The following is a 16,301-nucleotide window of genomic DNA, read 5'->3' as shown; positions in this document are numbered from 1 at the left end:
CACCAAAGTGTCCTTTTACCATTTGCGAAACATTGGTAAAATTAGGTAATTTCTGTCTTTGTCTGATGCTGAGAAACTAATTCATGCTTTTGTGTCTTCCTGACTTGACTATTGCAATACTCTATTCGCTGAGCTTCCAGGTCACACCATAAATCACCTGCAGCTGATACCCAATGCAGCTGCTAGGCTTCACTGCAGCTGATACACAATGCAGCTGCTAGGCTTCACTGCAGCTGATGCACAATGCAGCTGCTAGGCTTCACTGCAGCTGATACACAATGCAGTTGCTAGGCTTCACTGCAGAACGAAAAAGAGAGACCATATAACTCCTGTGCTGGCTTCACTGCACTGGCTCCCAGTGAAGTTTAGAGTTGATTTTAAAATGTTACTTCTGACTTATAAAGCACTTAAAGGTCTGGCACCAGATTATATAAAGGAGCTTCTAGTCACATATATACCTTCTCGTGGTTTAAGATCAGCTGATGCAGGCCTTCTGTGCCTCCCACAAGTGTACACAAAAAGGAGGAGAGAGAGAGCTTTTAGTCACTGTGCTCCCAGATTGTGGAATGCACTGCCACCTCATACCAGAAGTGCTACATCAGTTGATGACTTTAAATCAAAATTGAAAACTTATTTTATAATTAAACTGTTTTTCTTTTAATTTCTATGCACATGAATTGTATTTAGATTTTCTTCTGTTTTGTCCTGTACAGCGCAGTGATATATTTTTTGTATGAAAGACGCTATATAAATAGCATATTGATTGATTGATAAATAAGACATTATAAAAACAACCTGGAGTGCTTTTGTCCTGTGGTGTAATACAAATAGATGATACTGTCCATTCCAGCCTTCATTAGCGCAACCCATCACAGAGAGAACATCATTCAGAGAGCCACAAGAATTTGGATGCATTCAGAGAGCCACAAGAATTTGTGGTTAAAAGTGTGGACACTATTACAATTCAATGAGCGGTGATGAATATTAGGGTAAATAAAAAGTGACATATGCATATGCAGGGAGGGATTCAAATACTTGTAATAAGCAAGCCAATTAAAATTAAACAGGATTCGATATATAGAATTTGAGGACAAAAATGCATTGTTTTACATATGTGGCATGATTTAAAAACAATGAACTACAGAAAAACAAAATCAATATTAGGGGGGGATTAATTTCAGGTACACACATGGCAGACATGAGGACATGTGCCATTTACCATGTGCCAGGCCAATATGTTCTACAATAATGTGTTTTGTTTTTTTTTTCATATGCTGCATTGTTTATCAAATCACCTTCCATGTAAAGTATAATATAAGTCAACACATCATCTTATGCAGTTTGTGCAAGACGACAGCGAAACAAATCTAATTAAGTCTTCTCAACCGAAAACAATTACAATAAGAGACAGCTTCCACACGAAAAGCATTAACTTATTATATATTAATCACATACACAGATATTGTGTCCAGGAATGACTACTACACATTTTAAATGAGCATGATGTTCTATGCACGGGCCGTCATCTGTACACATACACGATGAACAGACATGTTCACAAACCCTGAACGATTTACTTGATTTATAATACCATTTTTAAAAGGACACAGGGCTGCAATAGGATTTGACACAGTGGCACAGTGAGCTATAAACCAGGCCTGTAATGGTTAGCCCAGCCACTGCAAGGTCATGGGTTGAACTCTGGGGAGATTGGCTGCGGTGCTCAGGGACAGGCTGTTAAAGCGGTCAGTCCAGGGCAATCAAGAAATACAATATAAGCTTTGGGCATTGTGGTCCTGCAGCATCTGCTGCTGCATAAGGTAATACACTTTGAATCACCTTTTTTATATTTGTTTTACACTTGGGCTGTAATGAATGACAAATATCTCCCCGTCATTCTGCATGGAGATTAAATTGATGCCACTGCACTTTTGGAACATCTTGCTCATTAAAATCATTGGCATGTGTTAAAGGAGGAGCTGATTATCTATTAATTGTAAAATGGGCAACATATGCCCCACCACAAAGTATCACGTGCTATCAGGGGTGCTGGAATAGTTTTGAGTGTACTGAAAGTGAAGGAGGATTTTTCGAGAGAGGATTTTATATCTCAGCACTTTGTGGTAAAAGATTCTTGAGTCCTGCCCACTGAGAAATCTGGAGGTTTGGAAAACTTGTGTCTAATGCGTTTGTCCAAAAACTGAATGTATAACAATATACCAGATTAAAGGCTTACTGAGTTGTCAGTGTGCAATGAACCGTACTCACTTAACCAACAGGCTGCAGTGGGGAAATAAAACAAACAAATGTTGCTTATTACTATTAAAAAAATTGTTTCTGGAAAATGTTAAAGATGGTGGAAGCACCTGGTAGAAGCACAGCCGCATGGTGCGCAGGGTGAGTCAAGGCTTGAAATTAACTTTTCCGTGCACTAGCCACCATGGCTAGTGGATGGAAAAATGCACCGGCCACACAGACATTTTACCAGCCAACATCGTTCCGGGGGGCAACGACGAAAATGCAAAAACAAGCAACATTTATGAGCAGTCTCAACAGGGTCTGAAACAATCTGCATCATGAGTGAAGAAATAGCTTCTGAGATGTGTTGGACATCTGCCCTCTCCACAGACTGCATGCGCACACACTGCACAGTCACCAGCCCTTTCTGGCAGAATCGTACATATACTAGCTCCTCTTCTATGACAGTGCTATCGGTTGAACCATCTGACATCACTGACAGGAGCTTTGCACCTTTTAATTTCTCTTGCAGCTGCCTTCTTTCTACCTCAGCAATGAAGTGCCTAAATACTCTTGTTTGTCATTCCTAGATTTAGCCCGGTCTGTTCATCAACCCTATATTATAAAAAATAATTTAAATAATTTAAAAAAAAGCTATTTTCTATTGTCAAGCATCAACTTACTATGTTTTCACAAGCTTTAAAAACAAGTCCGTTCAAGATACAATTGATTCCAGTAAACAGTAAATTCACCAAAATTCATGAATGAAAAAAAATAATAAATTGGTGGAAAAACTCCCTAACCCACAAAGAGTTTGCAGTAAAATTGTTTTTGGTAGGTAATAAGGATTTGTTATCTAAACAAACTGAAAATGTGGTTTAATCGGGTTTTTACAGGATTTCAGGACAATTTGTGTCTTCCTGTAAGGTACTGAATTTACAGAACTTAATTTGCTCCCATTAATGTAACAGAGATCCCATGAAACCAGCTCTGCCTACCTGCAGCTGATGGGAGCTCATCAATGCGCTGCCTACCTCGAGCTGATGGGAGCTCATCAATGCCGCTGCCTACCTGCAGCTGATGGGAGCTCATCAATGCCGCTGCCTACCTCGAGCTGATGGGAGCTCATCAATGCCGCTGCCTACCTCGAGCTGATGGGAGCTCATCAATGCCGCTGCCTACCTCGAGCTGATGGGAGCTCATCAATGCCGCTGCCTACCTACAGCTGATGGGAGCTCATCAATGCCACTGCCTACCTGCAGTTGATGGGAGCTCATCAATGCGCTGCCTACCTCGAGCTGATGGGAGCTCATCAATGCCACTGCCTACCTGCAGTTGATGGGAGCTCATCAATGCGCTGCCTACCTCGAGCTGATGGGAGCTCATCAATGCCGCTGCCTACCTGCAGCTGATGGGAGCTCATCAATGCCGCTGCCTACCTCGAGCTGATGGGAGCTCATCAATGCCGCTGCCTACCTCGAGCTGATGGGAGCTCATCAATGCCGCTGCCTACCTCGAGCTGATGGGAGCTCATCAATGCCGCTGCCTACCTGCAGCTGATGGGAGCTCATCAATGCCACTGCCTACCTGCAGTTGATGGGAGCTCATCAATGCCACTGCCTACCTGCAGTTGATGGGAGCTCATCAATGCGCTGCCTACCTCGAGCTGATGGGAGCTCATCAATGCCACTGCCTACCTGCAGTTGATGGGAGCTCATCAATGCCGCTGCCTACCTCGAGCTGATGGGAGCTCATCAATGCCGCTGCCTACCTGGAGCTGTTGGGAGCTCTCGGTGATGTTGTCCTCCCTCTTGCGAGCCTCTTCCATCAGCTGAGCGTTTTTCTTCTTCTCTACCTGCTCCTTGTGCTTCAGGTTAGCCACCTTCTTGCTCTGGTCCTTCATCTGCCTGTAAAGTGGGAAAAGAAGTCGGATATTTGTTAATACTGTTCGACTCTTAGTTTCAGGTGTAAAATGTCTTTAAACCAATTCAGATAAAGTTGATGTGTGGTGCAGCTAGTCAACTAGGCGTGGCCGCCCAATTTAACAAGAGAACATCCTAAACAGAACAATACATGATATTATTGCCAATGATGCCTGACTGATGGGACTCCTTGTTCATGACATTACTGGTGCACTCTCATGCATCTGCCCTGCTGGCAGTGGCATCAGATCCATACCCTACCACTCTCATATAGAGAAGAGAGAAGCTGGCAGATGGACGTCACAATCACGTGCAGCCTCTTGGTTATATTTTTTTTAGCTCTGAGCAGCTGACCCTGTTAGAAAATGGAAAACACTGTCCCCGTATTACATATTTTTGGTTTTTCCCCCCCAACACTTACGCGGCTGTGGCAGATAAAGCTGAAGACAATGTGACCATTTCATTTAGGATACATCATGCAGGAATAAAAAAAAAATAACAAATTTCATGACTCCAAACAAACAGTGCTTTTTCGAACAGCATTGCTGTTTTGAATTCCGTCCAGCGGTGCAAGTCAGGTTCACTTGATCTGCACTCTCTCCAGGCAGTCTGCTGACCCACAATTATCAACTGAAATAACATTCCATCACTGAGCTGATAGCGCCCCCACCAGGTGTCAGTACAAAAATGCTAAATAACCTCCTAAGGAATATACCATATATTATAACCCTCAATAGCAGCCAATCATGTCAGTTGCTCACTCTGACCGACATTCACAGTATGTGGAATACTGTCTCGTAACAACAGCCCAGGCACAGTTTCATCAAGTTCAGGCTAACAGTTCAGTCCAACCAATTCCAGAATTCAAGTACAAGTAGGTCCCAATGAAGTAGATTACTGTGTTCTCTCAATCAAGGTTTACAGAAATGGAAAGGTTAGAAAACTTCATTCTGAACATTACATTTTTAACATTTACTCCACAATACCCAATGGGACAATAGATAAGGAAAGATCACTTCATTCTGTAATCCAAGCCTCCACTAACAACCCACGTAAACTATTCTCTACCTTCTCCTCCCTCCTAAACCCTCCCCCCCCTCCTCCTCCCTCCTCTATCTCCTCTGATGACTTTGCCTCCTTCTCTTCTAAAATCTCAGATATCCGCAAACTCTTTAACACCTCTCCCTCCCCCGCACCCCCTCCTGCTCCAACCCCTACACCCACTACATCCCCTACTTACTCGCCCTCCTTCTCCACCTTCTTGCCCCTCTCAGACTCTGACCTCTCCTCCCTGCTCCAGGGTCACAAACCCACCACGTGTGCCTTGGACCCCCTCCCCACTCACCTCTTTCAAGCTGCTGCTCCTGCTCTACTCCCCTTCATCTCCTCACTCCTCAACACCTCTCTACTTTCTGGTATCTTTCCCTCTGCCTTCAAAAATGCCTCTATCACTCCCCTCCTCAAAAAACCTACCCTCGACCCCACCTCCCTCCAGAGCTACCTTCCTGTCTCCCTCCTACCCTTCCTCTCCAAAACCCTCGAGCGGACTGTACACCGCCAGCTCTCTGCTTTCCTGTCCAACCACTCTCTGCTCGACCCTCTCCAATCTGGCTTCCGCTCTGCTCACTCCACTGAAACCGCCCTCCTGTCTGTCACTAACTCACTTAAGTGTGCCCGAGCTGCCTCTCTCTCCTCTGTCCTAATTCTCCTCGACCTCTCTGCTGCCTTTGACACTGTTGATCACTCTATTCTACTATCATCTCTTGCTGACCTGGGGACCTCTGGCACTGCTCTGGCCTGGTTCTCCTCCTACCTCTCCAACCGCACATACCAGGTAACCTGGCGTGGAGCAACCTCCACACCTCACCCTCTCTTAACTGGAGTACCCCAAGGGTCAGTCTTGGGTCCTCTCCTGTTCTCTCTCTACACCCGCTCCCTGGGCCCCCTCATAGCATCCTATGGTTTCTCATACCATTTCTATGCTGATGATGCTCAGATTTTCCTGTCCTTCCCCACATCTGACTCCACCATCTCCTCCCGTATCTCTACCTGTCTGTCTGCTATTTCCTCCTGGATGCACTCGCATCACCTCAAACTCAACCTCTCTAAATCTGACCTCCTTTTCTTTCCCTCCTCCTCCCCCTCCTCCTATCTCTCTATCTCTGTTCCTCTGGAATCTACCACACTCTCTCCCTCTTCCTCAGCTAAGAACCTTGGAGTCACCCTGGACCCCTGCCTCTCTTATTCCCAGCACATCTCCACTCTGGCACGCACTTGCCGATTCTTCCTGAGCAACATCCGAAGAATCCGACCCTTCCTCACCAACTATGCTACCCAGCTCCTGGTCCAGGCCCTGGTACTCTCCCGCCTAGACTACTGCAACTCCCTCCTGGCTGGCCTCCCTGCGTCCGCCACCCGTCCGCTCCAGCTCATCCAGAACTCTGCTGCCTGCCTGGTGTTCTCTCTGCCTCGCTTCGCCCACGCTACTCCACTACTCCGCTCGCTCCACTGGCTCCCGATCACCGCTCGCATCCAGTTCAAGACTCTTGTACTAGCCTACAGATGCCTTGACCAGACTGCACCCAGCTACCTCCAGACCCTCATCTCTCCCTACACCCCCACTCGACCTCTCCGCTCCGCCTGCACTAGAAGACTAGCTCTACCTCCGCTACGCTCCCCTGCCTCCAGAGCCCGCTCCTTCTCCACCCTTGCTCCGCAGTGGTGGAATGTCCTTCCTACAGATATCAGGACTGGCCAGTCCCTGACCACATTCCGGCGTCTCCTTAAGACTCACCTCTTCAAAGAGCACCTGTAGAACTCCTCTGTTTGTATCCTGGGACACTATCACCCTTCATGTAAATGTGCTTTATTTTGCTCTTATCTGCCCCCTATTTTACTGCATTTAATCCTGTACTTCAGAATACTGTAATCTGCCAAGTGTTTAACCTGTAGTACTTTGTATTTAATCACATCCTGATGTAACTACCACTATTTAATCATATCCTGATGTAACTATCACTATTATCTGCTGTATTATTGAATTGTGGTTTGTCACACTTGTACCTTGCTTGAACAAAAGTTATTGTATTCTTGCTCTTATTGTATTACTTGTATTGTAACACTTGAAATGTATTTGCTTACGATTGTAAGTCGCCCTGGATGAGGGCGTCTGCTAAGAAATAAATAATAATAATAATAATAATAATTCTATCCAATGGGACAGCAGATAAAGGAAAGATCCCTTCTTTCTATCCAATGGGACAGATTATTTAATTATATCCAAGCTAGCTAGGCACCAGATGTTAAAGCTTAGGTTGTAGCCTCAATAAACAGCTCTGGTAAACCAAAATCTTCATCTTCCCACAGTACCCAGAGACAAAATGCTGATGATTTCAATAAAAAAGTTGATTACCCAGGCAGTTATTGTGCACGTGGCAGACCTGAGCTCTCTGAAATACTACTGCACTGCAGTGCTCTTAAACAGCTGATACAGCTTCTGCAATGGACAGCCTTCTATTGAAGCTAACATTTCCATGGACCCTTTCCAAAATGCTTATTCCACGGAAAACACTAGTTCCATATGTGCCAAGCGATTACATTTTTCACACCTTACCATCACAGAAAAGTTTGCCTGATGGAAGACCTCCACTGAGCTCAAAGCTGCAGGAAACATTCCAAACTCCCCAACTATAAAAAAAAAAAATAAAAAAAAAACTACGCTGCTAAATAACAAGCTTTAAAGTTAGTTATTAAATCATGTAACGTATCTCTGGACACCATGATGGCCAAAGCATGCACTGGTTTATTTTAGAATAACTATCTCTGCACACCATGATGGCCAAAGCATGCACTTGTTCATTTTTTTCAGCATTGTTTTTGCAAGGAATCCAAGTCAAGATTCAGCTTAATTAGCAGTCAGGCCTCCTGGTTAGGTGTGAGTGTTGCCTAGCGACAATAACGAAGGACCAGGTAAACACAAAGGGATAGATGTCAATTTTTTGCTCTAAATAAAAATGGATGTTGGAGCAACAACCTGTTAACCCCTATTACTGTCACCTTGTGTGAAACCTTATCAAGTGCATGCACTTTGGCAAACAACTGATCTCCAGACCCAAGCTTCACTGGTGCACTAAACAATTGTTTGATTACATAGCTGTGCAGGTACTCATAGCTAGTGACAGTATAATATATTGAGATTCTAAACGACTGGTTAATAATAAAAACACAACAAAGACACACAAGGCTTAGGTCTTACACCACTAGACTGGGTCATGTTTCTTCAGTACGAAACTGCCCTTTTTTGAAACACCAATCTTAGTTTCTCAAGGAGGTGGAGCTTGGGAGTCTGAATTGCTGTGAAACTTGTTTACCAGTCTCACAGTGGGTTTTTGGGTTGGAGTGGAGGCATTTTTAGAGGGGGAAAAAGAGAGAGACAGAAAGAAAGAACAAATCTATTTCAGATTCCAGCCCAACTCGACCACACCGCAGTGAGTATGAAGCACAGAGGGGAGGTGCGGGGAGAGAAATTACAGGCGCTGGGAGTGTTTTGTGGCTGGTAAACTGACATTAAAGGCTTTAGTTTGGGTCCAATCAAACCGAATGTCCCTTGCAATGCTTCCTCAGCCCTTTTCCTGTCTTACTATGTTTTGACTTGCTAGCAAAGCCAACTGTGCAACACCTCTCCCCACCCTCCTCCTCCCCAAGCACCTCTTTTTTTCACAAATATAAAAAGTCAGCTGCCTAAGATCTTTAATTATTTGACTCACAGAGGTCAATTGTAAACGTTCCTACCCATTTGGATAGCCGATAGAGACGATAGCCTTTCCCCCCTCCCCTCTGCAATACATAGCTTTAACAGGCCATAAATAACTGGGAATGTTTTGCTGTGTTGTTTTTCTGAGGTTCAGCCATCTGCTGGGCTTGGAGTTTCAGTCAAAGCTGCTGCTGCTCCGCCTCTCCACACCTTGTGGTAAAAAGACTGCAGCTGTAGACCTAAAACTTTAAAATTACATTTCTTTGGTTATAAAGCTAAGCGTTACCCCTCCAGTATATCAGACACTCACTATTAATAAGGTTTAAAGATCTGCGGTCTTCATGCAAAGGCTAAGCAAGTAAGCTGGGGAAGTAGGGTTTGCTGTTTTCACACAGTAACTAGACCGTCACATCTTGTGTACTGCCTCAGTCTATGTCTATGAAGTCATGGAAGGGCACTGCATTGGAATCCAAGTTTGGCAGTCACCATTGTTAAAATGAATGTTCTGTCTTTCAGCATTGGTGAGAATGTATGTATATTTGTGGGCAACCACTGCATTTGTGGGATGGACTGCTTATTTGAACGGTGATCCATTTAGGTAAACCCAGATAGGTTAAACTGGGGAAAAAACACTTTTTCATTAGACACCAATAATTAAAAGGTGACAGAGTATAATGCAGAAGACACAACTGTGTACCAAAGACAATGGGGTCTATTCAATAGCTCTGAATGGTACTGCTGTTTTAAATAAATTGACAAAACCAAAATCTCAGTGTAAGTGAGTCTCTTAAATGCATTTTTGTCTTTAAAAGTAAAATCCCAGGTTTGGTCCTAATGTAATATATACATAGTGGCGGTATTTAGATTCACCACTGTTCAGATCAGTTTGCACAGAACCCACTATCTGGGAGCCAATTGTCTATAGCGATACGACAAGATATAAATAAAATGTCTCTGCAGAACAGTTCTTTTTAATGGACGATTTGAATAAAAGTTGCTCTTTTTGACAGTGTTGTTGACAGCACAAGAGGTTTAAGGAAACGCGTTGGTTTGCTCTCCAGATTATTATTAAATCATTTTGTTCAATTTGTTTTGTGCTTGTGGGTGGAAAGGCAGACGCCCGAAGACAGCCCTGATTTAGAGGGGGTGGGAGCAGGTTGGATTCCTGTGCTTTGAAACCATTTTATGATTATCTTGGTAGGCAAATATTTTGATTACTAGCATATACCAATCTTAATTATTTGCTTAAACATCAGGCAAATGTTGTGCCCACCACCCCCTTCATTCCCAATCTGCCCTCTCCTCTCGATGGTTGGCACACCATGCTCTCTTTTGATATCAAGAAATAACATCACGACAATGCACATTAAACTGCCATGGTAACCATAGCATTTTTTTTTCACCTCTTCTGGCGAGAGTTGCCATTTAATAATTTGAATGTTAAAACTGCATCTACGAGCCAACAGCAATGCATCAGTGGAAATATTGAACTTCCACACCTATTAACAATAGCATACCTATTGGAAATATATGGTCTTTTATAGGTCTTTTATGAGCATCAATCTTATGACAATGGATTATTACTGCACTGTACCATTTCCTAGTACATAGCAGAACCTACAATTCTAGTTTCATTAATTACTACTTCGGGATGTCAATTGCTTAAAAGTGTTATCAGTTGTGTGAAGTACAGCACATTTACACAAACTTCTGCACTGCATATTGCAGGCATTATTTTCGTCCAACCTTTGTACATGTAACTGAATCAGCCCGTCTATGGGTGTGATCACCAGTAATTTGAGTAATGGCACAAATGTGTCAGACTAGGGAGAAGCGGATTTTGGCAGCGCGGCCACAGGCTGGTCAAGAGCTGTGAGAAACGGAGTCCCGCCTGAATTGTTTGTACAATTCTGTGCACAGTTTCTTAAGCTTGTTAAATAGCAAATTGCACTTGAGGGAAAAAGAAAACCAACAAACTGTGACCACAAGCCGGCTTCAAACCCCCAGTCTCAGGAGAGTGACACCACTGGCAGCTCGCACAAAGCTTTCCTTTAACAATGAGCAGAAGACAACTTCTATTATTCCAGACCAAGCGCCCCGCAGTCTTTTCTGGGAAAACTAAATCCATTTGCCAGTTCGGTTTTCATCAGGATCAGAATAGTCATGAATAGTTTCGATTCCTGAGATCCGCCATTCAACAGCTGCTCAGACCGATGAAAATCTCTGCAAACTTTTTATTTTGTATTTGTTATAAAATCGTTTTGTTTCACCAAGAAAAATGTGAAGGGCCATATCAGTGAAAATGTCAGGGGGTAGGTGATACTGTACTCAAAATAAAAATAAAAAAATGGACAATTTTCACACTTTCCTGTTACAAACCACTTCTTCAGCAGTTACATTTGTCAGGAACGCATCAGATTTCTCACTTGTTAAAGTGGATACAGTTCACGGTGAGGGGTATTTGCACCATTGTATTAGAGGGCAATAGCAGATCATAAAATAAAACAATTCATCCCCCCGTCACGGCTGTAAACCCAATATTAGAGCCTTCAGTAACGTGAACATATAGATCACCCTGACCCATAACCACTGTATGCACATGCAAATATCTAAGCTTGACTAACATATGGATATACAGCTTCTGCATCACCTACGATTTTAGGATTGAGACAATTTATTAACATAATTTTGATCTTTCATTTAACACCTTGTAATCAAAGAAACTACATAATGTGCAAAAGTCTACCGGAAGCCATAATAGTAGTACAGTATTTAATGTCGGATTTTGAAAAAAGGCAAATTCAATTTTTGTCAGATTTTCATTAAGTATATGGAAAACTACAAAGTGGTATGTAATTAAATATGTTAATGTAACATTATTCAGCAGGCTTTATGAAGCAACATTAGTTAATTCTATAGGGCGAGGCAAAACTTTTGGCCATAGCGGTACATATGAAATGATCCGAGTCATTCTAGGCACATTTTTTTCTTGTTATTGTTTGTCACTGCCAGTTTATATTTTCACTGTGAGAGCTGGTCCTGTTTTGCAGCTATAAATCAGTAATTTCCAAAATCTTGTCATCTGACTATGCCTTCTAGTCTACTGCCTGATTTAAATGTAAAAATACTAGATGTTTCTGAATTTATTGTTAATGTACAGAAGGTGAGGAAGATTGGCACTAAAGTAAAAATGTAAAGAATCAAGTAGACAAACGTTTTGGTGTAGCAGTAGACCCCCCCAGTCCTGCCCAGAATACCCCCTTCCGTACAGACGTAGTCTCTCTCTCAAACTGTAATCTTCCTACGGAGAGCAGGCGATCCAGGATGGTGGGGTGCATACTGTACTGCACACTGATGAAAGCAATGCAAAAAATGTGTCTACCTGGCTTTGAGTTCGTCTGGAGAATCCTGTGCTGGCACTGAAAAGCTTTTTCTTATTTCACTGTATTCATGTGAGAATGAGCTTTCCAGACCCACCTACACTACATTACATAAAAATGAGAAAGGCATTTAGGGCCTCATTCACTAAATGGCAGTAAATGAGCAGGACTACCGCGTGGCAGGGGAAGCCACACCCAGCGCAAAAATGAACCAGCAGTAGCTCTATTCACTAAGCTAATTATATGCACAAATAAAGCAAGCTAAATGATTCAATTGCAAGTTGTCACAACGTGCGGAATTCAACACGCGGAATTATGCTTGAGGTTTGCACACACTTTATTATAGTATATAAGGGCGCTCAAAAGAAAAGGGAAGTACGGTTTCATTGTGTCATTGTGACAAGTTTGTCACAGTGACAGCGACCAAGAAGGCCAGAGTGAGGAATCTAAAGTTTACAGACTAGGAGCTAAATGTATTAGCAGAAGAAGTGGTGGGAATTATGAAAGGCATTGTGGTGCTGAATCAACGAGAACATTAACTTCAATTAAAACATTGAGGACAAAATAAATGTGCTCCGTAGGAGGAGGGTGGGGGTCCTGTCCCAAATCACAGCATCCCGCGAGACAGTCAAAGCAGAGAAAGTAATTGTTCATGAAACATTTATGTTTAACTCTGTAAATAAAAAAAAATAAAAAAAATGTGTTTGTTCAACTTGATCATTCTCCCTGTGATATATTTTGTAATACTAATCAAAAGTCAGCAGAGCACTCGCTCAGTCAATTAAAAGTTCACTATTTACATTTCAAAAGGTGTTTGGTGAAATGTCGCTTTTTTAACATTAGATGCCGTTTGATTGCTTGTATCTATGACTGGACTTCAACTCGCACTCTGTGTACATTCATTTATTGGACATTTACGGCTTCTTTTGTATATTTTAAAGCTATTTTAATCATAACCTACTTAAAAATCACAAGTACATGGTTATAAATATATTAACATAGCTGAAAGTGTTGCATATACACCTGCCTCGTAATCTTCATATATCCCAGACTGTCTGAGGATGTACGAGTGCATTGTAACATTGGAACTCGAGTCGCTATTGAAACAATCTTAAAAATGAAACAAACTTTTGCTGGAAACAAGAGTCGTTTAAAATGGTCTGTGTTGGCTGCAAAAAAAAGAAGCAACAAGCAGACAAAACAGATTTTTTTAAAAACAACCTTGAATGACATATTTAGCAACATTTTTGAGTTTTGTAAACCTTTAAAACATATATGTAATTCCCATAGACTATTTGCTGCCTTTAATCCCAAAGAGAAACGTTAACCGCAAACCTGAAATGAAAAAAAAAAACAAAGTTTTTGTGTTTTTCTTTATAAAAGACACTTTAGGGAAATACTCTCGTCTGTGTGTCACTATTAGGCACAGCTCAACAATCAGGGATTTTTTTTCATTAAAGGCTGCACAAAGGCTTCCACTAATTCAGACGTGTTGACATTACGTGTTTCTCCACTTTCTGTACTCCTTTTAAACAATCATGTGATTGTGACCTGCTTGTTCGGTAATTGTTTAGCCTGAACTTCAAGTTTGATTTTCTTGCATGCAACGTCCCCTTTTCTTAGCTCTGAACGCGATCTTCTGTTGAAATTAATTTAGCTTTTTTTTTTTTTTTGTCAGCTGTCTGCATTTATTTTGTTAAATCATACACTGCAAGCTAATAAATCAATACTACGTAAACACTAATTTAAACTTCCCACCTCTGACTCGCATGTTACGTCATTGTACAGTATGTGGAATTCACCAGTCATGAACCTGTATTTGTTTGACCCCGTTGCCGTAGTAACCAAATGCATGGCATTGATGCTGGACAGCTGCTGTAGCGCTGCTTCTACTTGATAAAAGTATGAAATGAACAGGGGAGGTGAAGAGGAATGTAAAATACTGTAAGGAAAGTAAAATGCATATTTTTCACAATAGGGAGGCATATATATATTTTTTAATTTGTGATATCGTGAATTTTCCAGGACCCTACATATAAGGCAAATAAAGTATGATCTGTGCATCTAGTTATTACCCCCTCCTCACACAGCCCTAGTAACGTCTGCCTGGTCCGAAATACTCTCTCCCTGACTCTTCTTCTCGCTCTCCTGCGCAGCTCTTCTGCTGGTTCTGTGACACCACCTGGTTTCAATAAGCGGTACTTTTAACACACGCTGAGGCCCCTAGTAAAGTTAGCGCCCTTAAGAGAATATGGTTTGCATATCAAATACCTCCCTTGTGGATTTGTGACGTGATTTGCATATATTTCCACACATTAACATTATTCATTATATTTAAAATGCGGTTCTTTTCCTGCACCTTACTGCGTGCAAAACACGTTACCGCTGTTTAGTGAATGAGGCCCTTCGGATTCTCCAGTTAAGCCGAGGTAAAGTTAGATATATACAAACTTTGTATAAACTCAACTTTGGAGCAAAGGAACCTGGAACCACTCTGAATTACTGTATGCACAAACCAGACAAAAGCAGAAGTTTTTTTGTTTTTTTTTTTACTAGACTGTCTTTCTAAAACTGCCCCCATTACAGCAGGACACACAGATGCCCTGTCATGCAAAGAGCAAGCCTAGAGTACTGAACAGCATGCCACCATGGTTGAGACCCAACAAAGACTAATGCCAGCTCACATGTGCATATCATGTGATCCCAGTTTTATGATTTCACTTCCTGCTTTACTTCTGTCCTCTCAACAGCCTAGATAAAAAGAGGCCTAAAGTACACACAAATCAGGAGTGAGGAAACATATGGGAAGAGCACACCTAGCACACCTGCCACACTGCAGGCCAAACCACCTGATATTTTAAAACAAAACCACACCCTCACTAAAACAAACATTAGGAGATGGTGGGTACCTTATTATAAGTTTATAAGTGACCTATCTAAAGAGCACCATTTAAGCTGAACTTGCTTTCAAATAAAACTACTTTTGATTCCAGTTGACACTTTTCATAACTTTAAAAGTTTTCTTTCTGATGAGTTATAAGCCAAATCCAAGTTGTTGTTTACCTTTTCAGCAAGTCATTTCGGTAACACTCAGGTGTAGGGTTCGGTCACAAGTGTCTATATACTGCATTTGGAGTAAACAGTTCATTTGGGGAACTTCTCCATTTTTTATACAGCTTGCTTATTAAAATCTTAGATATTTCGAAGGGGGACATGCATCTATTCATGGATTCCAAGATACAAAGAAGTTACATAGGGTATAAAACAGACAACTTCAACAAACATATCTTCAGGAAACCATGATAAGAGATCACAACAAATGATTTCAACTACAGCCTACTGCCAAAATGTCTTTTTTCCTTTTTTGCACATCTCTATTCATGTAACAGAATGAATATATATATATATATATATATATATATATATATATATATATATATATATATATATATATATTCTCCAGGTTCTCTTAATAAATAGCAAACAGATGCACCATGAGCGTTGACAGAAGACTGTAATTACTCTATGAATGAGGATATCCAAATAACCAGGATGAGCTCCCAAGGGGTTGAGTGGCCTGTTTACAGCCATCCTCATGAGTGAAATAACCACAGCTCTATGAATATTCATGGAGTATTCTGTTTATGTAAGTAGTATAATGTACAGAAAAGAAAGTATTTTGTAACCTATATTAAACAGGCACATTTGGAAAACAACTTCTTTGCAATGCGGCATAATTTGGAACAGTGCGATCTGTCTTTGGATTAAATAATAATAATAATAATAAAATTGGCAATATGTGTGATAACACTGGTTGGTGCATGTAGCAGGGCATGACAAGAAACAGATCGCTTCAAATGACATAAACACATTAAACAGCGTCTCAGCCTGAAGCCACACGATTCCTAAATGTGTCAACTTGTGACTTCCTGTGTGGAGGGCTGGGAGTCACCATCCCATTGGAAAGAAAGTGATTGTTGGATGACAAAGAAAGGTTGTAGGAGCTCG

At 41.7% G+C, this 16,301-nt stretch overlaps 1 protein-coding gene across 10 annotated transcripts in view; it reads right to left on the bottom strand.

The window, feature by feature from the left end:
• Positions 1-16,301, bottom strand: part of LOC117414964 (ELKS/Rab6-interacting/CAST family member 1) — a 374,494-nt gene that overhangs the window by 219,234 nt on the left and 138,959 nt on the right. For all 10 annotated transcript variants that reach the window (XM_059026821.1, XM_059026823.1, XM_059026822.1 and 7 more), the window contains one exon: positions 4,010-4,145. In XM_059026821.1, coding sequence (XP_058882804.1) covers positions 4,010-4,145 — 136 coding nt within the window. The remainder of the gene's footprint in view (positions 1-4,009; positions 4,146-16,301) is intronic.

Source organism: Acipenser ruthenus, chromosome 7, assembly GCF_902713425.1.
Source record: "Acipenser ruthenus chromosome 7, fAciRut3.2 maternal haplotype, whole genome shotgun sequence".
NCBI classification, from domain to species: domain Eukaryota; kingdom Metazoa; phylum Chordata; class Actinopteri; order Acipenseriformes; family Acipenseridae; genus Acipenser; species Acipenser ruthenus.
Note: the sequence above shows the minus strand (reverse complement) of the source record. Positions and strands in the feature narration are given on the sequence as shown.